At 55.3% G+C, this 26,371-nt stretch overlaps 1 protein-coding gene across 3 annotated transcripts in view; it reads left to right on the forward strand.

Moving 5' to 3' along the window:
* Window positions 1-26,371, forward strand: part of DLGAP2 (DLG associated protein 2) — a 783,049-nt gene that overhangs the window by 349,715 nt on the left and 406,963 nt on the right. Inside the window, exon 1 of one of the 3 annotated variants that reach the window (XM_047713367.1) lies at window positions 8,540-8,603. The exons of the other annotated variants lie outside the window; for them this stretch is intronic. Coding sequence (XP_047569323.1) covers window positions 8,546-8,603 — 58 coding nt within the window. The 5' untranslated portion in view covers window positions 8,540-8,545. Of the gene's footprint in view, window positions 1-8,539; window positions 8,604-26,371 lie in introns of those variants that run through there. 3 annotated transcript variants of the gene reach the window in all.

Consider the following 26,371-nt stretch of genomic DNA (forward strand, 5'->3'; position numbering starts at 1 on the left):
TCACATGCATATACTCCTACACACACGTGTTCACACACATGCACACTCACGTAGTACAGTCCTGCACACATGTTCACACACACTCACATGTGCAGACTCGCACGCTCTTATGCATGCAGACATACATGTTCACACACATACACACATATCCGCACACGTACACTCCTACATGCGCACATGCACACACATGTTCACACACACGGACATTCACGTGTGTTCACTCCTACATGCACACACGTGTTTACACACATACATGCACATGTGTACCTTAAACTGCTCTTCTTTGTATCCCCACATGACACTTATCTTCCAGGAAATGGTTTCCTAAGGTTCAGAGGCCCAGAGTCCCCCAGGTGGATGCCTAGACCCGTTTATTCCCCGACGGGAAGACATTTGCCAAGTGTATGTAATGGTAGTTAACAGGTTTGATGTCAAGTCTGTGTCTCTCAGAGTTGGAAATAGTCGCCATTTCTGTAATGCCTCCTTGTCTGTCCAGCGGGTGCCATGACATCACGACTACTGAGCCAGCGTGCTTTCCTGTGCACACTTCGAATCTAGGCACACACACTGACCTGGCCGCACTTACTAGCTGGCTGTGACGGGACACTTCATGGCAGCTTGAGACGTCAGGTTCGATAATCACGCACACACCCCACACAGGGGTTCCCGGGCCAGTGTGTTAGCTGTTAGTCGGTGCGAGTACACTGCTGCGAGTTCTCTGCCGCTGCCTGAGGGAAGGGCCCTCATCCATGTGGCGCCAGAGGCCAGGATGTGGCCCAGATGTGGTCGCCGCAGGCATGTTCCTGAAGGCACACTGACTACTCTGGTCACTTCTAAAACATTCCACACACTGCTGCTCTTACACCCTGGTGCCTAGAACTTGGGTGCACACTTACACCCTGTGGCCTGGGCACCTGGAAATGTCATTTACTCTCTGGCAAGAAAAGAGCTTTCCTCCATGTTGGTGTTGTGCAGCCAAGCAGGAGGGCACAGGACAGAGTGATGGGGCCAGTCGGGTGCTTATGGCATTGTCTCAGCCCCTATGAGTGGGATCACCTGTGCAGGGTCTGCTCCGGGATTTCCGTGGCTCTGTCCCAGGCAGACGGATTAAGGACAGCACTGTGATTGTGCCCTGTTTGTAACTCTTGTGTTCGTATGTCCCGCATCAGGCGTCTGGGTGCCAGACACGCTAGTCCAGTACTGGCTTGGTGCTGTCCTACGCCCTCTGACGCCAGATTTAGCACATCCGATGGCAGACTCAAGATCTTCCTTGTGTGTCGCTCTCCCGGCTCCATGTCCTGTCTCAGGATGGCAGCCTTCCCTTCCATGCAGTTTGGTCAGGTGAGCCGAGGGGTCTCCTTGACCCTTGACCTCTTAATCAGTGATTACCAGGTCCTGCTAGCACTGGCTCGGGTAGCTTGGTTGTATGACTGGTGCCATTGCCCCTGCTGTCCCCATCTGTAGAGCACGTGTGGCCCTCACTGTGATGCAGGAGCTCCACGCGGTTTCCCCAGCCCCGCTGAGGGGCCCACGGGGAGAGGAAGGTGGAGCGGCGCTGTTACCAGAGCTGATGGCAGAGGGTCTGCCATGGCGCCCGTGCAGCTCCTCAGGGGTGGCTGTGGGTGGGAGAGGGCTCTGTTCTCGGGGCCCCTGCCCGGCCCTGGCCTCTCCTGGGAACTTCTGAACTTGTAGCACCTGCCTCCACTGTGCCCCAGACCTGGAAACAGTAACAGCAAGGCTGTCATTGTGTGTGCAAATAGAGCCCATGCCGGGAACCCCTGAGAGCTGCTTTCCCTTTCTGTGAGGTCATAGGTGCTTATTCTGATGAGTTCGCTCTCTGGATGGGAGGATGGGGAGTCGTGTTTTGTCACGTGTAGGGGAGACTTGCTAACCTAGCAGATGACGGAATGGCTTGTCTGGAACCAGAGGAGAAAGGCACACCCGAGTGTTGTCACGATGGGTCTGCGGCAGGGGCAGCTCAGCAGCCTGTCACTTTGTCTGTGGCCACTGTCCTGCCCTTGTGACTCTACCCCAGGCCCCTGTGGCCCTAGTCGCCTCCCTGATACCCCGTGACTCTGCCATGACCCCACACCAGGGGAGCACCCTGGGCTGCACGCTTGGAGGACATCCTAGTCATGTTTGTGCCCCGAGCATCTCCGTTGCCATCCCTGTGACGGCGCACACTGGGCTTCTGCCACACGCCCTTGAACAAGTGTGCAAGCGTATGCGCCACGGGCCGTCCTCCAGCCATCCCATCCCTTCCTCCGACCCACTCCCGCCTCCCAGGGGCCGTCGTCTCCCTGTAAGGTCACCGGACTTTCACTGGGTGAGGCTGGTGAGGACTGTGACGGACGGGGAGGTCCCCCAACTTTCTCGGAGAGGGAAACGGAGAGGGCGCAGCGACCTGCTCTGCCAGCTGCTCCTCAGCACCCGTGATGTCATTCAGAAACCTTCGGAAATTCATTCTAAAATTGTGCAGCGGAACTTTCCAAAAAAGCGTGTACTGCAGGACTTTATTTCAGGCAGTGGCTTTGCGATGCTGTGTAGGCAGGTTGCTAGGCAACCCCCCCCCCAGTTTTGAAATAAGCAAGGAGGGAAGATGCACCGGCTCCCGGGCCCGCCAGGCGCCGCACCTTCTGGCTCCGGAGCCTGTGGGGCCTCCGTGCGGCGGACACAGCAGAAGCCCCTGCAGGCCTCAGTTTTCCAGGTTGCAGAGTTCCCATGTTTCAGGCTGTTTTGAACTGCCGGTGTCTCTGCTAGCATCCTCTGAGCTCCCTGCTTTCAGAGCTCGGCGTGGACCCCTGCTGCGGCTGGAAGCCAGCAGCGTGTCCGTGAAGCACGGGCACCATGGAGGGAAAAGCACGGGCTCTGCCCATGTCTGTGGGATGCATGCGCCCGCCACGGCTGCTCTGGGGCCAGCGGCTCAGCATCCCTGAACACAGGCTCGGCCGGCGCCGTGCAGAGTGCAGTGTCCCTGTTCTGCGGACAGACCGCAGACAGACCGTGGGCTCACACTGCAGGGCTGTAGCTGGCCAGACGCTGTAGGGCAGGAACCAGGGGCTGCCAGGTTTTAGGATTTATTACCTTGGCTTTAACGTAATTTATGTGAGTGTAAGTTCATAATACCCCATTGTTAAGAACAGCCATGTTTAAAACACCCGGGTCATGTGGTTCTGGAGAATGTAGTCACCTGCTCTCCAGATCCCTGGGCAAGCAGCTGGGGCACTCAGTGGACGGTCTCTGTGGCCAACACTTGTCCCCTCACCCCTGCTGAGGCCTCATCATGGGGGAGGCACTGCTCCCAGCCCCAGGAGTCCGCAGGTGCACCTGGGAGCGTCTGCCCACAGCCAGAGGCTCCATAGCAGGACTGCAGGGGCTCAGCTCTCATGGCACGAAGGTGAGATGGCCGAAGCCAGAGCCGGACAGAGAGGTGGTGGCTGGGCTTCCTATGCTTGACGAGATGCGGGTGGGTCCCCAGGCGAGCTCTCTGCTCGCCTTCCCTGCCATTGTTCACCTCCCATCTGACCCTGACCTGGCTCTTCCAGCCTGCTAATTCAAGCCGCCTCCCTTTTGTCATCTGGGATGTTCTGGCCAATCCAGAGGCTTTCTTGGGTTCCACCCCTCAGATCTTGTTGGCCCGTCCCCTCCTGTTAGGATTCGGTGACGCAGCACGGCTGGTGTTCTCTTGCATTTCTCTCCATCTCTGGCCCATCCTCGATGGGCCTCCGGGAACTCTTCTCAGCCCCCTGCTGCGCCATTACATTTACTCTGTGGCTAGCTCACCTACTCTCGTGGCTCTGTGAGGAGCTTCTTACAGGCCCTGTTGACGTGTGCGTCCCCCTCAGTACTGGCCTTGCTTTCCCAGGCCCACCGTGGCCCCTCGTGGCCCCGAGGACTGAGCCAGCGCATCCATGTGGACCGGCAGCACCAGACCCGCTGGCCTCCCCTGTGCTTTCTCCACCTTCGTGTGCACCTGCCTCCTTGGACAGGTGTGCTCTCACTTCCGCCTGCGAACCTTGTCTGTCCCTCATCATCCTGCGACTCTGTCCTTGAGCCCTGTCTTGTCCGTCGGGCTCTCGGAACACCCCAGACATGGTGGCTTCTCTCTGCTCTGGATGCTGGACATCCAGGATGCAGGTGCGGGCAGATCCGGGGTCTGGTGAGGCCCCTTCCTGGTTCATGGACGGTGTGTTCTCTCCATGTTATCATATGGAGGAGAGGCTGTAGACTCTGGGGTCTCTCTGATGAGGCCCCTGAACCCATCACAGGGCCCCTACTCTCACACCTCACCCCCTCTGTAAGGCCCTCGATCCCATCATATCTGGGAGTCAGGTGTCGGCATGTGAGTTTTGGGGGGGACACAGACATTCGGTCTACATTGCTGAAAATGCTGTGTTTGAGACTGGGCCCATGGCCTGCCCCCTCTCTATGCGGGCTTGTGTGTGCACAGCCTGCACGCCCACACACGGCCACACCGCTGGCTTCCCTAGAGACCCCATGCCCCCAGGATCAGCCATGTGGCCATGGAGACTTCAGTGAGCAGGTGAAGCCCCCCGCTCTGTGGGATGCTGTGGGGTCAGTCCAGCTCCGTGAGACAACTCTGGATGGCTTGCTGCCTCTTTCTTTCTCACTCCCATCTATCAGCGCCAGTGCACTGCCCCAGCCTGGGCTCCCCACGCCCGCTCCCCTCCAGCAGCTCCCCTCCAGCAGCTCCCCTCCTCCGCCTTCCCCATGTCTCCTTCCACCCTGTGTCCTGAATTTGCTCCTCTCCTTTCTAATCACACCTGCACCGGGGCTAGTGTGAGTTCAGTGGTAGGGAGTGGGGGAGTGGGCGATGGACATGGTTGCCCTCAGGGTGGCACCCGCCTACACCATCGGACTTGTGACCTTGTCACCTGAGGGAAGAGGCCTCCTTCCCTAGGAAGGGTCTGGATACTGCTCACCATGGAGCTTTCTGAAAAGGCCTCATAGTGCCTGTGTTGAGCACTCTGTCCTCTAAACACACAGATCTGCACGTGTCTTCGGGACCACTGGTGACCAAAACCTCGAGTCTGGCTGGCAGTGTCTTCTCCCAGCCAGTTGGGAGTGTGTCTCTTGGGGTGTTGCTGATGGGATAGCACAGTCAAGGGCTTGTAAACACACCTAATGCTCGCTCGTGGTTCTGGAGCCTGGACGCCTGGGATCGAGGGCCTGGGGAGGAGGTCTTCCTGGTTTGTAGATGCTGTCTTCTCGCCAAGTCCTGATGTGGGTGGCGTGGAGCTCATGTCTCCTGTTACGGGGGCAGTGAGCCCATCATGAAGACTGCACCCCCGTGACCTCACTGCCTCCTGGAAGCCCCCCTCCTGACACCATGAGGCTCAGTGAACGCCCGCTGGGTGAACGAGCGGACGGACGGATGGACGTGTGAGGCTCTGAAAATATCCGCTGAGCTAGTGGACAGACGGATGGATGCATGAGGCTCAGTAAACACCGCTGGGTGAGCCAGCAGACGGATGGACAGATGTAAGGGGGATGGTGACCCTGGCAGGTGAGTGCAGATGTGGAGAGGCTTCAGAGCCCTGGGTGCCATAAGGGACCGTGTCACGGCAGTCAACACAGGCACCTGACTCCCCTGACTCCTTCGCCCGCACCGTTACCCCGGTCGCATCCTGATGGGGATAAGCTTGGGAAAGCCGCCCTACTTGGGCCTCTGACATCCTGGCTTCTGCAGCTCCTCTGGCCCGGGGCTGCTTCTGCAGCTGCGGTTTCCTCCCCCGTCCCTGTCCCTGACGACTCCGACTTCCCCTCAGTGAGTCACGCTCTTAAAATAGCTGAGCACTCTTTGAAGGGGGGCGTGCGAGTGTGAAGGGCTGTCCCCCCGAGCCTCCGCTGGCCGGCAGCGTCCAGGAGGACACCAGCACACCATTCCGCTACTCCATCCCGTGAGCCTTCCAGGCACCGGGCCATCCCTCCTTTGGCACGAACCCCTGGGAGCTGCCTCCCCAGATTCCCGCAAGGGTCTGCCTTCATGCCAGGAGCTGGGTGTGTGTGGTCTTCCCACTTGGCCCTTTCTCACTGAGAGAGCCAGAGCCGCTGTGGAGATGTCCCCACATTGGGATCTCCCAGGAGGTGGGGAGCGGCTGCTGTTTTGGATGCTGCCTTGGGGCGGGCAGTTAAACCACATCTGCTTTTGACCTTGTCGTGAGCCAAAGCCAGGGCTGCATAGTTGTATCTTGACCTCCTTCGATCCCGAGATTGGCTCTGTGGCTTGGGTGGCCTTGGGGAAAAGCAGTAAGCTGTCCAGCGCTGCATAGCTGCTGAATGGCAGAGTTGGGGGCGGAGGGGAGGTCTGCCAACTTCCAAAGCACGCCATGAGAGAGGTCGTCTGTCCCATACTCTTCCAGGGATAGCGTTGCCCACGGTCCCTGAGATCTGGTCCTTGTGCCCCAGCTTAGTGCCTCTGATGGCTGCTGGGAGCTCCCATCTGGTGGCCTCATTAAGAGCCACATGGTGTGGACGTGACGCCACGTGGCACTAGCAGATGGGCCTCCTCCTCTCCATTGCTGGCACAAAGAGGCTGAGCCTCAGGACGACTGTGCTGTTCACTCGACGTCCTGAGTGGGTTAGTTGTGCCATTGGTCATCGTCACCCATCTCAACAGTTAACCTTTCCGTGGGTTCTCTCTGCCCCAGCTCCGCCCAGGTCTGGCTGTGGCCGTACCCTGGGGCTGCTGGGGTGTAGGGATTCTCGGAGGAGCTGCTGGCATTCAGTTAATCAAGGATATTCTGACTTGCTCTGTTTTCTCTTTTGGTCTGTCCTGGGCTTTTGGATTTACTGATAGTAGCGAGAATGCAGCATTCTGGGGTCTGGGAACGGCTGAGGCCACACACACAATGACAGGAGAGCCAGACGGCACTGCCTGCCCAGTGCACATTCACACTGGGCATGTGCACATGATGGACCATGTGACTTAGGGGACATAGTTCTCATTTTAAGGCCAGTTGGGGGCTCCATCAACTCTGGTGACTAGCATAAACTCCATAGGACAGCCACAGGCCCCTGCTTCCAGGAGGCTGTGTCCCCAAGAAATTCAGTGTCACCTTTGGGGACACAAGCTCAGAGGGTTAAATTATGATCAGAACCCAGACATCTCAACTTTTTGTTCTGTGGCCCACGTAGGTCTGAAGTTTGTTTTCACCTACTCGCAAACCGCACTGACCAGTGTCCGTGTTAGACTGAGTTTTGCAGGCCTGGTGGCCGGCAGGTCTGCCGTGAGCCGCAGCGTCGGAGGCTGACATGCACTTGCTGTGTCGGTCTCAGTGGCTCCCCCCAGCAGGTCCTCTTTGGCGTAGGTCCTAAGTGGCAGGTTCTTCGTCGAACTAAAAATAACACATGACAGCATCACGTAGAATAAGCCACTGACAGGTGCCTGGCCTTTCCTAACTTACACACTTGCCATAAACTGCTTCACACGCGAGTCCGAGAGGAGACGAGGGGCCTCACGTGTCTGAGTGTGTGGTGGGCCCCGGGCCGCGCACGAGGGGCTTCTAAGCTGCCGCTCATTCCGGGGCACCCAGGAAGGTAGACGTTACCCTGCTCATTGTTCTGTCTCAGCAACATCTGCGTGACGCAGGGCACAGGTGCTGGTTTCCAGGTGAGGACACTGCGCCCTGAGAAACAAGCTTCCCGCCCCACGCGCATGCAGGGACAGGGCGGCAGAGCCGAGACGTGCACACACACAGCCAGGCAGGTCATTTCGCTCCTCCTGAGGCGCCGTGCTGCCGCGCACTCACGGGCCGTTGGCAGAGTCCCTGACGCCATGTTTGGTCAGTCTGACCTTGCCAGTTAACATAAATTAGTTACTATTTTATTAATGAGCTAGAATAGCGCTGTGGCTCCCATTTACGCTGTTGCAGCGCGAGAGCTGAGAGAGCACAGTGTCGGCGCTCCCACGTTGCATGGCCCCGAGCCAGTGGCAGGTACCGTGACTGCGTGTGCGCGTCTATGTGGGCTGAGCATGCTGTGGTCTGTTGTTCCCCTTGTGACGTGTGTGCTGAAATGTTTCATCTGTGCTTGAGAATGCCGACTTTGATGTATGCGCGATTGACAGCTGATACCACCATGCCCTGAATAACTTGGGGTGACTAATCAATTCAGTAGATGACTATACACTGTAGGGGATGTATACGAGTCACTTTATAATCTGTTTTTATATGTAGAAATTGCTCTTTTCATGGGCAACGATGATTGAATGATTGGCTTTCTGTAGATATCACCCCACTTTTGCCAAGTTGCTCAGAGCCACTGACCGCCACCAGTCCCTGATGCTCATGGACACGGCGTGGTGGGTGGTGGCGTTGCCCTTGGCAACTGGCGGCTGTGTGAGGGGCCACGTGGATACCAGCGGCTCATCTCACACCAGCCCCTGGAAGTTTGTCATGACTCAGTGCACACCGACAACTGTACACTTTACTTTCTTGTGTATTGATCACTTTAGGGGATCACTTTAGTGGAACCTTTCCCTCCCATTTAACAAAGGACATGAGTAGAAGGTCGGGCCTGCCCCATGGAACTGAAGCTGACTAAAATCAAAGGCACTCTCCGCGGACTGACCCTGTTCAAAGGTACGCGACCCTCCGAAAGGGGGTCATTTCCTTTCTGTGTTTCTGTGCAGATGCGGGGTCCTGAGCATTGGCACTGAAGAGAGTGGTTTGTTCTGGAAGAGACAGTGGGTGCCATCCTGTTACACTTGAGAGGAAGAAAGCAGACCTGTCATTTTATATCTTCTAGGGGTTTTTATGACTTTTAAGAAGTTACCTGATTTAAAAAACACAGAAAATGCTGTGGTTCTCCTACATTTACTTGTGAACCTCTTGTAATTTTGATTTTTTTCTTTGTTCTTGCTCCAACTGTGAAGTCAGATGATCACTCTGTGTTTCTCAAATGTCTCTTATTCTTTTGCCCTTTAAAGAAAATGTTGTTGATAAACTTTGTAAAGACAAGGTATCAGGAAGAATGAAGGTGGTTTTTAAAGGAAACTGTATTTCCAGAATCGGTGTGTTCTGTGAGATGGAGGACGTGTCTTGGTTTCTGGGGTGCATCGCACACGGCAAATCAATCAGCACAAAGTGATGGAGACTTGATTACATCGGAACGTTGTGCTGGCTTCCGGGAGCCATGGTTCTTGTTGTCGGGTCTCCAGCGAGTTACGTGTGAAATTGAACTGCTCGTAACCAGCACGCTCCGGCATGCTCAGCCTTCCACCCAAATGGGTCCAAAGTCCCTGAGATGAGACCAGGAAACACTTTGTCTTTCCAAGTACGTTCTCATCCCACATGTGGTCAGCGAGGTCGTGCTGGGCTGTGGTCCTGTGACCTCCGTCACAGATGGGGACTTAGGGCAGCATTCAGGGAATAGGTGAGGGCTTTTCCTGGCTTTCCTGATTCCTGTGGATGGGGGTGAACGGCATCCCACCTGGCCATTCCCTGCAGGTCATTTTGCAGGTCACCTGACCCAGGTGCCCCAGGTCCTTTCTCAGCAGGACTGAGGGTGCCCCTTGTGAAAGCATCAGGTGTCTTGTGTGTGTAGAGGCATCTGAACGCGAGGGGGATCCCCTCACCTTGTTTTTGCTGATGATGACAGTAAAAACAGTCCTCCCGTGGGTGTGACCATGGGAGTGGCCTGGAATACACACACCTGGTCCCCAGGAGTCCTGGACCCTCGTCCTGCTGTTGGGTGCCACGCGGCCACATAATGTGCAGTTTGTTGGGTTAGAGGTCCACACTTGGTTGCGGCAAACACTTGTAGAGAAGGGTATCCCCTTGGTGGAAACTCTCTGGACACTCCAGCATGTCCAGGGCTACACAGTCCCCTGTCCCCAGATTCTCCAAGCCATGGGAGCCAGGGGACAGCACCCTCGGGGCCCGGCCAGGGCACAGTGAGCCTTGCCTTCCTGTTTTCCGGGATGTGTGCATGGGAGACCTTCTCCAGCCTTGGGGATTTCTTTTCAGTTTGAGGAGTCTTTTGTGATTATGTCGCTGTCAGTGGAGAAGGAGGTAGTGCGGGGGTTTATCTGGATTTCCCGCTCAGATTACCAGCTTCTAGGCAGTGACTTAGTTCTTCCACAGAGAGATTCCAGGAGACCCGGCGGCTCTCCCTCTGGCTTTTACCTCGATCTGTGTGCTGGAGAAGGCTCGCTGCGGGGCTGGGGGCCCCGAGGTCGGTGAAGTGCACCTTCTAAAGCATGAAGTCACACAGCCCTGGGTCTTGTCATGACAGAATCTCCCCGGGGGGGTGTGGAGACACAGCCTTTTCCAGTGTTTTGAAGACCAGCCTGGACTCTGTGTCCACGTGGGTCATGTTTGTTTTCAGACTTCATTCTGGCAACCAGGTAAGTGAGCATGGATGACACCACAGGGTTCTCACTTAACGAATGATGCCCCAACCCAATTTCTAGCAAAAATAGACCATGGTCTCAAGAATCTTGCTTAAAGTGTATGATTGTAGAGTATCTAGTGGGTCTGTTTCTGTGCAGGCTATTGCTTACGGCATCCAAAGAAGACAGGGTGTTCTCCCCGGCCTACGACGACAGGGTTGGTTTTGTGGTGACCAGCAATGATAACGAAGGTCTCGTGGTGACACCCGGGCTGAATGGTGGTCATTTGTCCGCACAAATCTGTCTCCCTGTGCAGAGCTGTGCTCCTGGGGGGCAGCCACTGGCCCACACCTGTGTAAGTAACCCTCCCCTGCCCAGGGCCCTCACCGCGCTGCCAGGGTGCAGGCGGTGGGCAGACGCGCGGCTTCAGTCTTTCAGGCAGCGGGAAAGTTTACTGAGCCTCTCAGCTTCAGGATCCAAGATTCTCCCTAATGGGGATCGGGAAGCCGAAACTCGCTCAAAGCCGATAGAGCAGCTGCGCTGGCCTCAGCCTGAGGTTGGGAGGGGCAGGGTCCATACACGTGCGTGACCACCCCCTTGGGGAAGCATGTTCACAGCCACATTAAAAGTCCGCCAACCAACTGCGCGCCGACATGGCCTGACTGTTGGCAGACCTCTCTGCACGGAGCCGGCAGGTATGCTTCTGGTGCGGTGAGTGCGTGGGACCCCATGGGAGCTGGTGCTTCCCCAGAGGGCCTGGTCCGTGCCCCATGGCCTGGCGGGAGTTCGTTCGCATGTAGGCTAGAGTCCCTCTGTGTCGGTGGGGGCACCTGCCCAGCATGCTGGTCGGAGACCACATATGCCTGCTGTGTGCTGGTGTCTGTGAGGACGCGTTTTCCGCGGTTGTGACATGAGCTGTGGATGAGGTCTGCCCACAGCCGCGGTGGACACGGTGTCACCTCAGGGACAGGAACTCAGGTCTCAGCAAGGGAGAACAAATCCTTCCAGGGAGCTCTTTCCTCTGACTCAAGGAAAACAGGCAACTCCCTCACTTTCTATCAGGAGTAGAAATTGCAAATACAGGGAAAATCAAATGGGTTTCAAAATTTTCAGAATCTAAACAGTACAGCGGTCTCATAATCGTGTGTGCTCTTTCGCATGAATGATCTGTAATGTGAAAATGCACACGTCTCAACACCGAATTAGGGCTCAGAGTTCACAGTGGTTTTGGGGTGTATCTTTGTTGTGCATTTCATGACCTCCAAGCCGCGATGCAGCTTTGGAATAGGTCATCTGTGTAGAATCCCCCGACTCAGGGAGGACAGGCTGAGTGTGGCTGTTTGCATGGCTCTGTGCCTACTGAATTATGCTGGTGTTTACCGAAGTGGGGCCACCAGCCCCACGTTTGACCATGGGTGCTGCCACCGCCATGTGTCGGCCTCGGGAAAGTCACGAGGACAGACTGTGGTGTCAGTGATGCCAAATGGGACCAAAATGTCTCATACTCAGCGGTTGAAATGGGATGAACTGAAGTCACGTTGCTGCGGTAGGTGCTGGCAGCGCCCGTCCCAGGAGGTTTTCTGGAGCCTGGCGTGGTCCTGTGGTCCCATGGACCCCGGTGCCACCAGCAGCTGATTCCCCAGGCCCAGTGCTGGGACCCATCCCAAGGGGACACCAGCACCAATGCAGGGCACTCCTACGTGTGAGGCTCAGGGGCAGAGGGCTCCGCACATGGAGTATCGTTGCATAGCTGGGCACAGGTGGGACGGGGTGGCGAGAGGGCCTGGTGGGGAGCGGGGAATGGAGAATACGCAGGTCTAATGTCCTTGGGGAAGGTAGTGTGGCTTCCTTAGGTGCAGGGGGTGAGTGGGGAATCAGCCTTCCTGAGAATAAGACAGGGACAGAGGACAGGTGGGAAGGCTGCTGGTCTGCTCAGCCCCAGGGCTGCCTTGGGCTGTGGCCCCTGAGTGGACCTCTGCACCCACCTACCCTGGCTTCATCAGTTGGTGCTCAGTATGGTCCTTGCAGAAGACGTTTCCCAAGGGCTCCATCACCATGACAATGTCTGCGACCACATCTTATGTGGGAGCCACAGATGTCCCCTGACTGCCCATGGCTTCTCCTTTTGGGATACACGGACCGGACTCAGCCCTGTGGGAGGTTCAGCCTGTGCTACCTCTATGGAAGGTGTCACGGGGCTGCCGTTGAACTCCCGAAGCGTCCGTGGGGCCTCTTCTGGGGCCCGAAGGTCAGAGACCGGAAGTGAGAATGAAGGGACGAAAGCTACCAGCAGCTGCGTCCCCAGAGTGAGACCTGAGATCTGGGACCCGTCCTGCATATCCCCACCACGTTGTTTGTAACGTTTCCATGCTGCCTCCCTGAGGCCAAAACACAGTGAATGTGGCGTGCTAGTGCGGAGGTGTCTGGAAGCCTCCCCAGATGCCCACTGTCAGCCTGTCCTCAGCTTTAGCCCAGTGTGGGCTTCCTGGAGGACCCAGCTGCGAGCTCTCAGCTAGGCAGAGCCTCGTGGTCGCAGGTTTTGCGGGAAAGGGGGCTAAGGTCCCCCCTCAGGCAAGCTGGCCCGGCAGGTTCTGCTGGGGGAAGAATCCCCACTATTCCCCACCTCTCCTTCAACAACGGGGACCCAGATCCCCTGACCTGGGTGCGCCATAGGCTCCGGAGCGGGAACACAGGCACCACGGACTTGCACAGTCTGTTACTCGTTATTGGCGTGAACTCTGCTGTGCTGATGAAGTTAGCTGACTGGTTCCTTCATCAGGTGCTTATTCGAGGGTGTCCTTGTCTCCGGGCACCGTCCGGTTGTCAAAATCTCTCAATGAAGGAAGCAGGACGTGACGGCATCCCTCGGTTGCTGTACGTTGGTGTGAATAGCACTTTTGTTTTTAAGTTTCCTTTGCTGTGCAGAAGCTTTTGATCTTGATGAAGTCCCAAAAGTTCATCTTCACTTTCGTTTCCTTTGCCTTTGGAGACGTATCTTGAAAGAAGTTGCTGTGGCTGATATCGAACAGGTTACTGCCTATATTCTCCTCTAGGATTCTGATGGAGTCCTGTTTCACATTGAGGTCTCTTATCCATTTTGAGTTTATCTTTGTGTACGGTGTAGGAGAATGGTCGAGTTTCATTCTTCTACATGTAGCTGTCCAGTTTTCCCAGCACCATTTATTGAAGAGACTGTCTTTTTTCCACTGTATATCTTTTTCCTGCTTTGTCGAAGATTATTTGACCATAGAGTTGAGGGTCCATATCTGGGCTCTCTACTCTGTTCCAGTGGTCTATGTGTCTGTTTTTATGCCAGTACCATGCTGTCTTGGTGATCACAGCTTTGTAGTAAAGCTTGAAATCAGGTAATGTGATGCCGCCAATTTTGTTTTTGTTTTTCAACATTTCCTTAGCGATTCGGGGTCTCTTCTGATTCCATACAAATTTTACGATTATTTGCTCCAGCTCTTTGAAGAATACCGGTGGAATTTTGATCGGAATGGCATTAAAAGTATAGATTGCTCTAGGCAGTATAGACATCTTAACAATGTTTATTCTTCCGATCCAAGAGCATGGATGGTCTTCCATCTTTTTGTGTCTTCTTCAATTTCTTTCATGAGTGTTCTGTAGTTCCTCGAGTACGGATCCTTTACCTCTTTGGTCAGGTTTATTCCCAGGTATCTTATGGTTCTTGGTGCTATAGTAAATGGAATCCACTTTTATTTGTCAAAATTACGTTTCCAGCTCGGTGGTTTCCCACGAACATTTTACAAATAAAATGATGAAGATTTGCTTTTTCATTTAAAAAAAGACACAAATTTTCAAAACTTGTAGCTCTTGTTACCTTGATTTTTCTCCTGTGCTTTTTGTTTCTAAAATGCCTAATTTATGTGAAATTTTATAAAGTGACTTGTTTGCAGGAAGATTTAGTGTTTCTCCCACATTTTAGATAAGAGCACACTTTACCTGGAGGGATCATGTGCACTGCTGAGGTTTTTGTCATTGTGGACTTTTTCCCTCCAGCACAGCCAGGAAGAAACTTGGCTGGTTCATGGGAACATCACCAATATTCTCCTGGGCTTCGTCTGTGGAGGCGGCTCCCCGGTTTATTCACTCGGGCACCTGCCGCCCTTCCCTGTGTCACACCCTCCCTCCCACAGGGGGCCGGGCTGGAGGCGAGGTCACCCGTGTGTGCACCTGGCTTGGTGTGCACCTGTCTACCGACCTGCTCCTCGGCCCAGCCAAGGCCTACACCCGGCCGGTCCGATCTCAGAGGTCAGCGCTTGGTTTGAGCTCCGGCTATTGGGCTTTGAAGGAGGGTCCCGTCCGGTGGGGAAGGACAGCCTTACTCTGCTCGCCCAGGCATTCTCATAGACGGGGAGCTCACTCGTGCCGGATGTCTCCAGTTTACTGGTGTCTGGAATTTCAATGATTTTATCCTTTTGGGGGACGTGAGGTTTCATGTCGACATCGTATGATAATGTAATCAGGTCAGAAACAGAAGGTCCCCTGTGATGACCAGGATGGCGCCCAGCTTCCCACGAATGGATGGCGGTATTTAAGCATCTTCTGTTTGAAGGAAAAACCCAGCATTTATGAAAACCTCCTAATAAATGTTTCCACAAACAAAACAAAAGAAAAAAACCAAATGGACACGTTGATTTCACAGGACGAAATCACTCCCCAGGCTCCGTGAGCTGGATCACAGCCTCCTAGATGGGAGAGCCACGCAGCTTGCCGGCCTCAGAGTCGCTGCTACCTGGATGTTCTGCCACGATGCTCCCGTCTGTTTTCCTCCGCTTGCTCTGGCCACTGTGGTGATGGCCGTGTGGTCACAGCCCTGCAGGGAGGGGCTGGGCACGACAAGGCAGAAGCGGCCCTGGCAGATGCCTGGCTCACAGCCAGCTGCGGGGCACGCGTGTCAAGCCCTCAGTGTTTCTCCATGGGTGGCCCGAGGTAGAGCACATGGCAGCCCCACGGTGCCCTCACAGTAAGAGCCGCCTTGTTTCCTAGGGGACGATTCTAAATGACCCACGCTGGGTTAACACCTAAAACTAACCCACGTGTAATTTAAGCTGTTTTGTACGTACAACAGTGGCATTCCTTTGGGTGGATGATGTGAAAAACTCTCAGAATCTGGGGACTCTGGACCTGCCGGCTCCTGGTCTTCTGCTGTACGGGGCATCCATCCACCTGACAGACACCTGTCATCCTCCAGGTGGGCCTGGGACACCAGATCGCATGTGAAGGACGTGGTCTGGTCCCCCGTGAGCTCTGGGCTGAGCCAGTTCCTGGGTGCCACCTCAAGAGATGTGCTGGTGTCCGAGACATTCCTCGGCTGCTATGGGGTCAGAGTCAGGGTCTGAACACCAAGGAGGCTCCCGGGTAGGGAAGCCCCATGGACTGTGAGTGAGTGCTGAAGACCAGCTAGGAACTGGGTTTTCCATAAATCTAGGGAGAGGGATAAGCAGGAGGAAGAAGTACACTGTTTGGGAGTGCAGGGAGTCTCCATACACATCATCGGGGCCTGGCACCTGTCCCCATCCCTCTGTGGGGTGCACAGTCCGTGGGGAACCCTGCATGCATGAAGGGCAGGACACGAGGCTGCAGAGGCTGATGGAGGCCTGTGGCTCATTTGCTGCTCTTGGTATAGTGACAAGGAAATCAGTTCCTGTCTTTCCCTTGGGAATGAAAATCCCATTGTTTTCTCTACAGGGTCATCAGAGAATAGTAGATAGTTCCGATGAACACACAAAAAGAAACTCGGTTTCCCATCAAATCAATCTAGGCTTCCTCCTCCACCCCCGCAATTTGCCACCTCCTGTCTCCCAGCCTGGGAAAACCTGTTTTGTTAAATATGGAAATTTTTGTAATGATACTTAGGCCACGGGTTATAAATTACCCACTAGCAACCTAGGGTGAGCCCAGAAATGTCTTCATGTCTTTGGTGGTTTTTTTTGTTTTTGTTTTTGTTTTGTTTTTGTTTTGTTTTTTTAACCACAGAAGCAGGTGACCCTGGGCCCACAGCTTGTCACGAGGAGATCCAGACGTGATGTGTGTTGGGGGGGTTTGGTTTCTGTGAGCCTCTATGGCGTGTATCTCTAGGGACCCTGGGGGAACAACAGCTGTAAAAATTGCTTTAGCAGTGACTTGTGGGCTGACGGAGCCTTCATTTATAAAAAAGGAAAGAAAAGAAAACTCAGTGATAAAACTTTATTTGATCCCCGGTGTACTTACTTCTGGCAATCCAAGTGGCGTGTCACGTGTCAACTTGGCTCTCATTAACAGTGGGGACCCAACGTTCAAGGTGTGTGTGCGCGCCCCTCAGGGCGGGGTGTGGAGGACAGTCTGAAGGACCTAGATGGTGTGTGCAGGAAATCTAGCCCTCGGGTTTTGCTGTGACTTGGTTTGGTCAAGATCTTGGAGCCTGTGTATGGTTAAAGAGGAGCCTCTCGGAGAAGCCGGCTCTGGGCCCACCTTGAGATGGTGTTGAGCCATGTGAGCCCTTCTCCTAGAAGGTCGCATGGAGGGAGCGGGGACTTAGTCGTTGTGCACATGGTGCCCTGCGGAGCACGTGGTGTCCTGTGGAGCACGTGGTGTCCTGCGGAGCATGTGGAGCTTGGACCTAGACAAGCTGAGCCTCAGACCACGTTTTCAGCTGTTACCCTGTGTCCACGGCATGCATGCATGTTACTGTGTGGCTGTGGGTGTATCGTGGGCTCCCACGGGCACAGCTGGGGGCTGACTCCCTCTCACCTTCCCCAGCCTCCTGTGAGCTCCGCACATCTGTTCAGACTATTAAAGCAAGGTGAGCCAAGATGAATGAAGCAATAAACCGTCCTTGCTGGAGGGGACGGTTCTCAGAGATCTTTCCCTCCCCATATCCTCATGCACGTAACTGGGTTAGTGATTAAATCCAAGCTCGGCTCCGATCAGTCTCTGTCCACTGCCCTTTGTGGTTCCTCTGCTGCTTCTTTGTGAGGCCGGATGCTCAAGGTAACAAGGACACATGGCCTAGAGGTGTCTGTGATGCCTCCTTGCAGAGCAGGAGAGAAAGTGGGGGGGGTGTGACAGTCACCTCAGTCCTGTGGGAACCTCTGAGCCAGGGTGGGCAGTGGTGGCCACGTTCCATCCACATCCTCAGGAGATGAGCAGGGAGAGGCTGGACAGGAGGTGGCCAGAACCAGGCATGGCCAAGCATGTCCAAAGCCGGGCAGCAGGGCAGTGGGCAGAGGGACCTTGGGTGCCCTCCCAGGTCACGTGCACAGACGTGGTGGGCAGGCTGTGGAATCTGGGAAGAGCCTCTCAGCCCTGGGGGCCATGCTGATCTGTAGTCACGGTTTTATAATTCCACTCTCCCTGGTGTATGACAATACAGTCGCCATAGCCCAACCCTCCATTTGTATATAAGTAGAGAAATAGCCGTGTGCAGAATTCTATTACATAATATTCTATGTAATGTGATAGTGCTCTGACATGTCACATATGATGTATGTATGTAATTATACACGTGTTGATGCAAAAGGAACAAACCAATTTAGAATTTCTAAAACATAGGAAGAGAGTTTTTTCTGAGTCTGAGTTAGGACAGCTGGATGGGATACAGAGTCTTCACAAAGAAGACAGTGCTCTTGGAAAGGAATTATTTGCTGTAGGGTTATATAATTTTTTTTTCATAAAAGGTTAAAAATCATCAGACAAAGGACATTTCAGAAAGTTGTCGATGTTACCTTTCTAGTATATGCGGAGCCAGATGACTTCAATCTCATGAAAAGCTGGGAAGTTTCTTCCTTCTTTCTAATCTTTCGTACTCAGAATGCTCCTTTGGTCATTTTGTTTAAGGAAGCAGAGATACACTGTCTGTTTGGGGCAAACACGAGGCCCGAGCTTGGAGGTTTTGCTGAGTCACGTTGACCTTTGTGAATGGGAAGTGTAGCTTCCCTGGGAGCCCAGGCGTGGGCCCACATGCGTGAAAGGTTGAGAATTTCGTTTACTGTGAGGCAATCAGGACGCCACTGTGTGTTTCATCTGAAGCTCCTGGTCCTGCGATGCCCGGCACTCGCGGGTCAGAGTGTGAGTGGGCGCGTTTGGATCCTTTCCCCTGGCTCAGCTGTTCGGACGCCTGGTGTCCCACAGCTGCACTTTATTTTGGAATCTTTGCCGAAACCACATGTTTATCTTTTCTCCATATGGGGCTGGAGTATTTTGTTCGGGGGAAGAATTACATTAGCAAACCTCAGTGTTTTATCAGCTCCTCCGGTTAGAAGAACAGGCGTCCCCTGGCCATGCTGCACCTCTGGTGCCAGGAGGTGCCCTCCCAGTTCCCCGAAACCCATGCAGACCGGAGTCCGGGCTCGTGCTCACGGGCTGCTGACGTCCGCCATGGGCAGTGCTGGTTCAGTGTCTTACTTGCAGCTTTGCTTATGGGTGCCTTTCCTCTTAGCCAACATTTAATTCCATTACATTTCAGTCTCAGAGAAAATTGGTAAAGCCGTCAAAGGCAGGCATTAATGCTTTGTGGTGCCCATCTTGAAGGGAAAAGTCTCCAAGTGAAGGGCCCTGGTGATGGCCCGGGGGCAGGTGCCTGCTAGTCACAGGACATGGGGCCTGAACACGAGCAAAGGGACCAGCGAAGGATGGCGTCAGGGTCCAGCTGTGGCCACTAAAGTGGGGATCCAGGGCCCCTCGGAGAGGACCGTGCGCCCCAGAGGACTGTCTGAAGGTGACGAAGGGTGAATTGGGGCAGACAGTTGCTTGTCTCGGTGCACGTACAGGAGGCGCATTGACTCTGGGTCACCGTGCCCCCCTCAGCAGCCCGAGCTCTCGGTTCTTGGCCGCGAGGGAAGCCGAACGTGTCCTCTGCGCCCCCTCGGGTTGCTCCTCATGTTGGGCGGGTGGTCCGCTCTGGAGACGCCTGGTCCCAGCTTTCTGTGTCCCCTGCTCAAGGGCCCTCCAGATTCATTCTGTGCCTCTGCGGAAGATGGCCGGTTTGCATCAGGAGTGAAGTGTGTACACACACGCTGAAACCGGTTCCAGAAGGAAACATCAAGTGCCTTCCCTCCCCTCGCACCGGGCCACAGAGCCTGGAGTGCTTTATGTACTTACTTTCTTAATCCCTTAAGTGCCCAAAGAAAGTAAAATCCCGTGTGAGGCATTACTGTTATTTCCGCGACGACTTACTATTTCAGAGGAGTTAGGTGCGGCCTGGAGATGCGAGCGCGGCTTTCCAGAGGGCCCGTCTCCCGTCAGGCGTCCTGGAGCTCGCAGTGCAGAAACATGTCCACAGCCCTCGGAGAGAGAAGACGCGGCCTGTCGAAGTCAGCGGGATGAACGTGCTCCCGGGTTTCCACAGAGACTCCACATCTTGCTTTTCCACATTCCACATCCACATTCAGGATGCTGCGGGCCGTGGTCCGGACAGGACTGTGACCTCCTGGAGTGAGCTGCGCACTTTCATTGCCATGTTGATGCTCACTGGGCATTATTAATACTAAAAACACATTTTCCTTTCTAACTCGGGAAGGTGAGATAAATACAGGGCCACACAATTAAATGATCTCTCCACGTGGCCTCCCAGTGGTCTTAAATAAATCTGGGTTTGTACATCGACTGCAGCCGAATGTTAGCTTTCCTGAAATACATCCCACGGTCATGCGGTACTGACGACCGTGTCCGTTTACACGACGCACTTGCTCTAGTTTTGCGCGACATAAATGTGTGCATTTTTTTCAACTAAATAGTGCAGACATTTTGGGGTTCAGAGCATAGCCTTACCCGTGCACCGGGGAACGCCAAGGACAGGCTGAGGAACACTCAGCCTGCGCAGTGATGGGGAAACGGCCGACGAAATGGTGGATGAGAAACCAAAGCCTTCCCTTAGGAACACAGATGGGATTCTTGTTTGTGGAAAAGCAATGAAAACATTTGGTGTTTGATATGAACCGATTAAAGTAAAACGTGATCTCGTTTGTTTTCATCTGAATGGAGAAGTAAGTACTTGCCAAGGGTTATGGGGTACCCGTCTTATGTTCCTGCCGGTTCCGTGGAGTTGAGCAATAACGCAGATAGGCCCTCGTGGTGACATAAATGTCCTTCTTTGTTTCCAGATTCACGGGGATAGAAATGACCATTTATTTCTCCCAGAAAGCCAGAGTTTCTGTTTTTTAGTGACACGCATGCCTGCATAATACAGGCATGAGTCGGGCTGTGGAGCTTGTCCGGAAAGCCCCCCTGGCCCCACAGATCCGCCGTCTCTCATGGTCTGTGGGGAGAGGATCTCGTAACTCGGTCCTGACGAGCAGACGCTGTGTGAACACACAGGTGGAAGGGGAAAGCCCATTGCCCCCGCGAGGATGGGCTGTGCCTGTGGTCGGCACGTTGTCAGAAGAGGCTCTGGTGGGCTCCAGCCATGGACCGCGATGGAGGCAGCGTGAGCCTGTGAGTTCTGCCTCCCACGACAAACCATGGACCCCACGCAAACCCAGCGCCTGTTTCTCCCCCTCCTTGCGTGGGTCGGCTGGTAGACGCCGCATTTTAGGGGACCGCGAGAATCAGGGCTGAAGGAGAGGAGGAAGCTTCGCGGCTGTGCGCTCACAAAGCCCATCCTAGGAGGTGAGAGCAGTGCTCCCGTGGGCTGTTCTGGGGAAGGGACTAACCTTTGGTTTAAGAGCATTTGTGTTCAATCCACTGCATGTGAGATGCCAGGCTCCGTGTTACTACTGCTCTGTTCACATAGACCACCTCTCTGGTCTGTTCTCAGCCCCGGGTCCCAGCACACACTGTGTGGCCGCTGCATGTCCCACAAAGTCAGAGCTGGGTGGGGGGCGACCTGACCTGTGAGTGCCACGTACCACACGGCAGTGGCCGTCTGCAGCCAGGCCTGGCCTCCTCCCCTGCGCAGGAAGGGCAGGAAGAGTGACATGTTAGGGGAGGGAGGCTGGCATTTAGGACTTCTGCCTTAACTGCCCGCTCGCTGCTGGCCCTCCTGAGCCATCCTGCAGCTGATGCTGGGGAAACGGGAGGGGTGCGGCAGGGCCTCCAGCAAGGGCAGCGTTTATGGAACATGCCAGCGAGAGTAAAGCGGGAGGATCACCGGCTGCAGGTCAGAGTCCTCACCTTCAAAGGCTTCTGGCTCCTTAGGCAGCAGCCCTTCCTCAGCTCCGTGTGTCTGACGCCGGCCGTGTGTGGGTGGCAAGACAGGAAGACATGGCTTTGACCTTGGGTCTCCGGCCGGCGTGCGGGAGGGTGGTGGCGAGCGCTTGCAGCGGAGGAGGACGTCTGTGAGGACGGACGTGCACCGGAGCAGGAGTGGTAGCCGGAGCCTCCGTAAAAGCAGCTGCAGGAGGCAGGGGTGCGCACGCTGCTGCGAGGGCTGGCCTTGCCTGGGGTCCTAGCAAGTCCGGCTGCAGGCGAGTCAGCATACTGGCGCCCCAGGGCACGGATGCTGTGGTCTCTGTCTGGAGGCCGGCGGGCAGGAAGCGTTCTCTGTTCCCGGAGACAGGCTCAGCCTTTCTGTTCTCTTCAGGCCTTCTCCTCGTTGAACGAGGCTCACCGGTACTGGGAGGACCGTCTGCTCTGCTCCGTCTGCCTACCCAAGGCTAGTCTGAAAACCCGGTCACAGGCAACGCTCGCCGTGACATGTGACCGCATACGTGCGTTCCCTGTGTGCCCCCGCCAAGTTGACACATTCAGTGAACACATTCAGAAGGGCAGACTGAAGACGTCCTGGGGGACACAGTGGACCCGCCCAGTCAGCATCGGCTCTGCCCAGGCGGGGGAGGTTTCGGGGGAGGACAGCTCCAGCGTGGACGAGCTCCAGGTGTCTGGGTTTCTTCTCAAAACGTCTAACAGTGTCATGAACACAAGGGCACACGCGTTGGCATGGCCCAGAACTAGAGTGTGCTGAACACCATGGTGCTTCAAGCATGCCTCCCAAGGTCGTGCCACACGTGTAGACACGGCCACATCACATGACATGACCACAGTGCTGTTGGCTTCAGTGGCCGTCAGTACACAGTCCCTCACATCCTTCAGTTCAGCCGATTGCTGTCCAGTTCCCGCGCCGGCTGCCCAGCTGAGCTCACCAGCCAACTTGCCCCCAGGTCATCCCTGACACCTCATGTGCGTGGTCTCCACTAACTTGTCCTAGTACGATAATCTGGGGAAACAGACTTTTCTGGGACACTTTATATACATGAGACTTTGTTTTGTTCTTGAAGGAATTTAAAGGAATTTTAACGGTCAGGTTCCTAGCTTCTTGGGTCTTAGAATCTAGCTGGGAAAAGTCAGAGTATGACATTGAAAGCCCAGTGAGGTGGAAGGCCCTGATGGGAGCCGCAGAGCTCAGGGCAGGTGGAGGGTTTTCAGCGCATGTCCCACACAGAGACGGCTGCTGTGGGGGCGCAGGGACGCCATGTGGTGGCTTCACAGACTTGTAGGAGCACAGACAGCCGTTGGAGAGGCCCGAGTCCGGGAACGTTGGGGACGCACCAAGTGCACAGGCAGACGTCAGACCAGAGGGGACCGCGGCTCAGGTGGTCGCACGCAGGTGTTGGTGCAAGAGGGATCGTGGGCTTCCCGTATCGGAGGGGCGGCGACACCACACAGGGCATTCAGGTCTGACGCGGGTCGGGGGGTGACATGTGGAGGCTGGCTGGACGCTCCATGGTGTCTGTGGCCGACAGAGAATGCCAGCCGAGTGGCCGGAGTCTGGGGACGCAGTGAGGGGCACGGCGAGGGGCAGTGGCTGTGGGATGAGGAGGGAGCTCCCCGTGCGGAGGCCGTGCACCATGGCAGCTTTAGGAAAGGACGGGCTCACAGGTAGAGTGAAATAGTCTCAGTGGGAAGGATGTCACTTGTTACTCGCCCAGCAGTGGTCTAGATTACAGCTTGCTCAGCACTTAGTGCGTGTGTGTGCAGACATTTCCCAGAATGGACCTTGGACCGGATCAGTGGGTACTGCTGGTCTACACAGTACACTACTCAAAGTAATTTAAATGCTTACTCACCCAGACGTGTTCCAAGCATGAAAAATACATTTGTGGTGTGGCGATGGTGGCCGGCAGCAAGGTGGGGACCACGAGTGTCTTCACGCTAAGGATGAGAGGCGGGGACACTGGCCAGGGGGACACGGGGACTGGTGGTTTGCAGTGTGGCCTTGGACACCGCACAAAGGAGGACCTGCAAATTCCATTCAGTCCCTGTTCACAGTGTCAGCAGCCACTGCTCCAGGCACCTGTCCTAACGGAAGCTTACTCTTCGGGTCATTATCTCCATCAAGAACAGAGCCTCCGGGCAGGCGCATGAGTCTGCCGTTTACTAGCTGTGTGGCCTTGGGTGAGTTGTTTATGTCTCTGAGCCTTCATTTGTTTATTCGTAACACAGGAATAAGGCCCCTAAATCGTGTCATGTAGTGGAAACGGAAGGAAACACTAAGAAGACTCTCAGAGGGCAGGTGGAGATCGGCCGGAGTCCCGCTAGTTTTCCCGTGGGACTCATGGGGCGGGCGTGGACCTGCAGTGAGGGAAACCCAGGGAACAGGTCGGTTGTGAATTCTGTGGGAGTCCGTGTGATCTCTGCACACCCTGCAGGAGTCTCTTGGGAGTTCTGTTGCTTTTCGCTGGAAAACTGTATTCCAATGTAGCATTTGAAATTGTACATCTCAGGACAACGTGATGATAATTTCACATTCTTGGGTACAGAATGTTTGAGGTGTATCACTTCAAGATGTGAAATGGGGTGAAAGCATCCCTCCGAACAGTGGGACAGCGAGCGGTAAGTGGGATCCGTGTAGGAGAGCTCCCGGGACACAGAGCAACCTCGTGCTCTCCCCAGTCCCCGACTGATCAGGGCCTGCCGTGTGGGATGTGGGTGGACAGGCACAGGATGAGGGAGGCAGATGGGTGCAGCTGAGGCCACTCCCCACAGTGATCTGTGGGACACGTGGGAAAGAAGTGTAACTTCCTCCTCTTGGGCACAAACACACAAGTGTTTTGTAGGACAAGGTTGATCTGAGTCTGAGAAAATAAGTGAGTATTGTCCAGCCAGGCCCTGAGCTGGGGTTGAGTCGCACGGGTCTCAGAGGCCACGAGGGGAGCCGAGCTGATGTGTGCGGAAAGGATGGGCAGTGCGTTGCCGGTGGACAGACTGCGGGAGGGAAGTCTGGGAGGGAGGCAGGCCCGAGGGACAGCAGGCACAGCTGTGTTCACTGCATGCGGGCCCAGCCCTAGGCCTGGTTCAAAGGGGGTTGGTGCAGCTTTGTTTAGACCCGGGCTCATGATGCTGGACAGGCCACCTGCTTCACCCCTAACCACAGAAGCCAGCGTGGCTCTTCCCTCTGAATCCAGATGCACCGAACTCCCGAGGGAACTCTGTGCCTCCCCTTCAGATCAGCAAGAACCTTGCACGCCGTGGAGAGGAGGTGGCCATCTGCTCTAGGCCAGAAGGAACGGCTTGACCCCAAGAGCCATGGAGTGATTCGATGCACAGGAGGGGCTGCGGGGCAGGGCCCCACAGCAGGGGCACCGGTGACAGTTTGTCAGACACCATCCGTGAGCCTCGCTGTCTGCTCTCCTGTGAAGTGATAGGCGAGGTGGTTTCCCAGGATGGAGTCCGGGACCCCCGGGGTCTTGGGGGCAGTCCGTGAGCAGGCACTCGGCCTTGTGCTGTGCCAGGCTGTAGGAGCGCCATCATCCTGAGTGGCTGGGCGCCGGGGCCTTTCCTGCAAGGCTGGGTCTTCTGCAGACACGAGATGGGTCCCAGCGGTGCTGCTAAGAAGCCCCCGTTCCATGCAACGGGGCAGGCAGGACACTTGAGGAGCCGAGAGGGTTCTCTGATGTGGAGGCTGTTCGATGAGCATTCTGAAGGCTCTCATCCCAGCGAAGAGCCTGCCCTGCGGTCTGGTCACTCCCTTGCCGGATCCCTATTTCAGCGGTGCACAGCGCGGGAAGAAACGCCGCAAACCAAACAGAAAAGCAGTAGAATCCAAGATGGGTGGGAGAAAGACCACAGACTAGCTTTCAAGGAGATACCGGGAGACCCAGAGCCTGGTCGCAAACACTCCAGGACAGGCCTCGGAGCCGCCCACGGACAGCGCTCCGAAACAGGCCGCACGGTTTCCTGGCTGATGGAGCCGTACTCCACTCGCTCCCTCGAGACGTGCCCTCGGCCGCCTTCCCCCACAACGTGGGTCCTGACCACAGCGGCCCCTTTTCCCACCTGTCCACGGTACACGTGGTCCCACGTTCCACTTGAGTCAGCTCTGGGACCCTGGAGTCTGCCTTCCCGAATCTTCTCAGCTGGGTGACCTCGCCAGATCATTGCTCTCTGTGACTTGGTGTCCCCATCTGTTGGATGGAAGGGTTTTCGAAAGCAATTTCACTGGGTTGGTGTCAGGATAAAAAGGGATTGATACGGCCACAGCATGGAGGGTGGTGCCTGGCCACGGAGTCAGTGTGTGGTGATTAGTCACGTGTGTTCCATAACATCTACGTGTCTGGGAAATTTGGTAGCTTTTGGGGTAGCAAATGCATCTCCTTGTTTTTATAATGAAGGTTGGTGCAGAGTCTGCAACGGGGAAACTGATCACGTCAAGGAGCTCTCCACGCAGGTCACTGCACACTCAGCCATGTGCAGTCATGACCAACACATCTGTGCCTTACAGCAATGTCCAGGGACCTTCCTCCTGGAGCTTCATGACAGTCCCGAGGGGAGTAGGACGGGCTGGTCCTGTGAGGATTATAAAGAGGGAGCAGTTCTGTGCATGTGCGTGGGGTGGTTTTCAGATGACAGCGTCATCTCTGGGGCTCCCTGAAGCTAGCTATAGGGTTCCCACATGGCTTTTCTCTGGGCCTTCCTATTACCACTCACGTGACTTGTCCTCCCCGCTTCCCGCAGCAGCCCTGCAGCTCCCACCCCATAGCCCGACAGACGGGCCTTTTATGTGTTTGCCCCAAATACCACATGGGGCTTGGGGAGCAGTGTGGGTTCCTCCTTCATTCACACCCTGTCCCAAACCAA

This window comes from Lutra lutra, chromosome 2 (assembly GCF_902655055.1).
Source record: "Lutra lutra chromosome 2, mLutLut1.2, whole genome shotgun sequence".
NCBI classification, from domain to species: domain Eukaryota; kingdom Metazoa; phylum Chordata; class Mammalia; order Carnivora; family Mustelidae; genus Lutra; species Lutra lutra.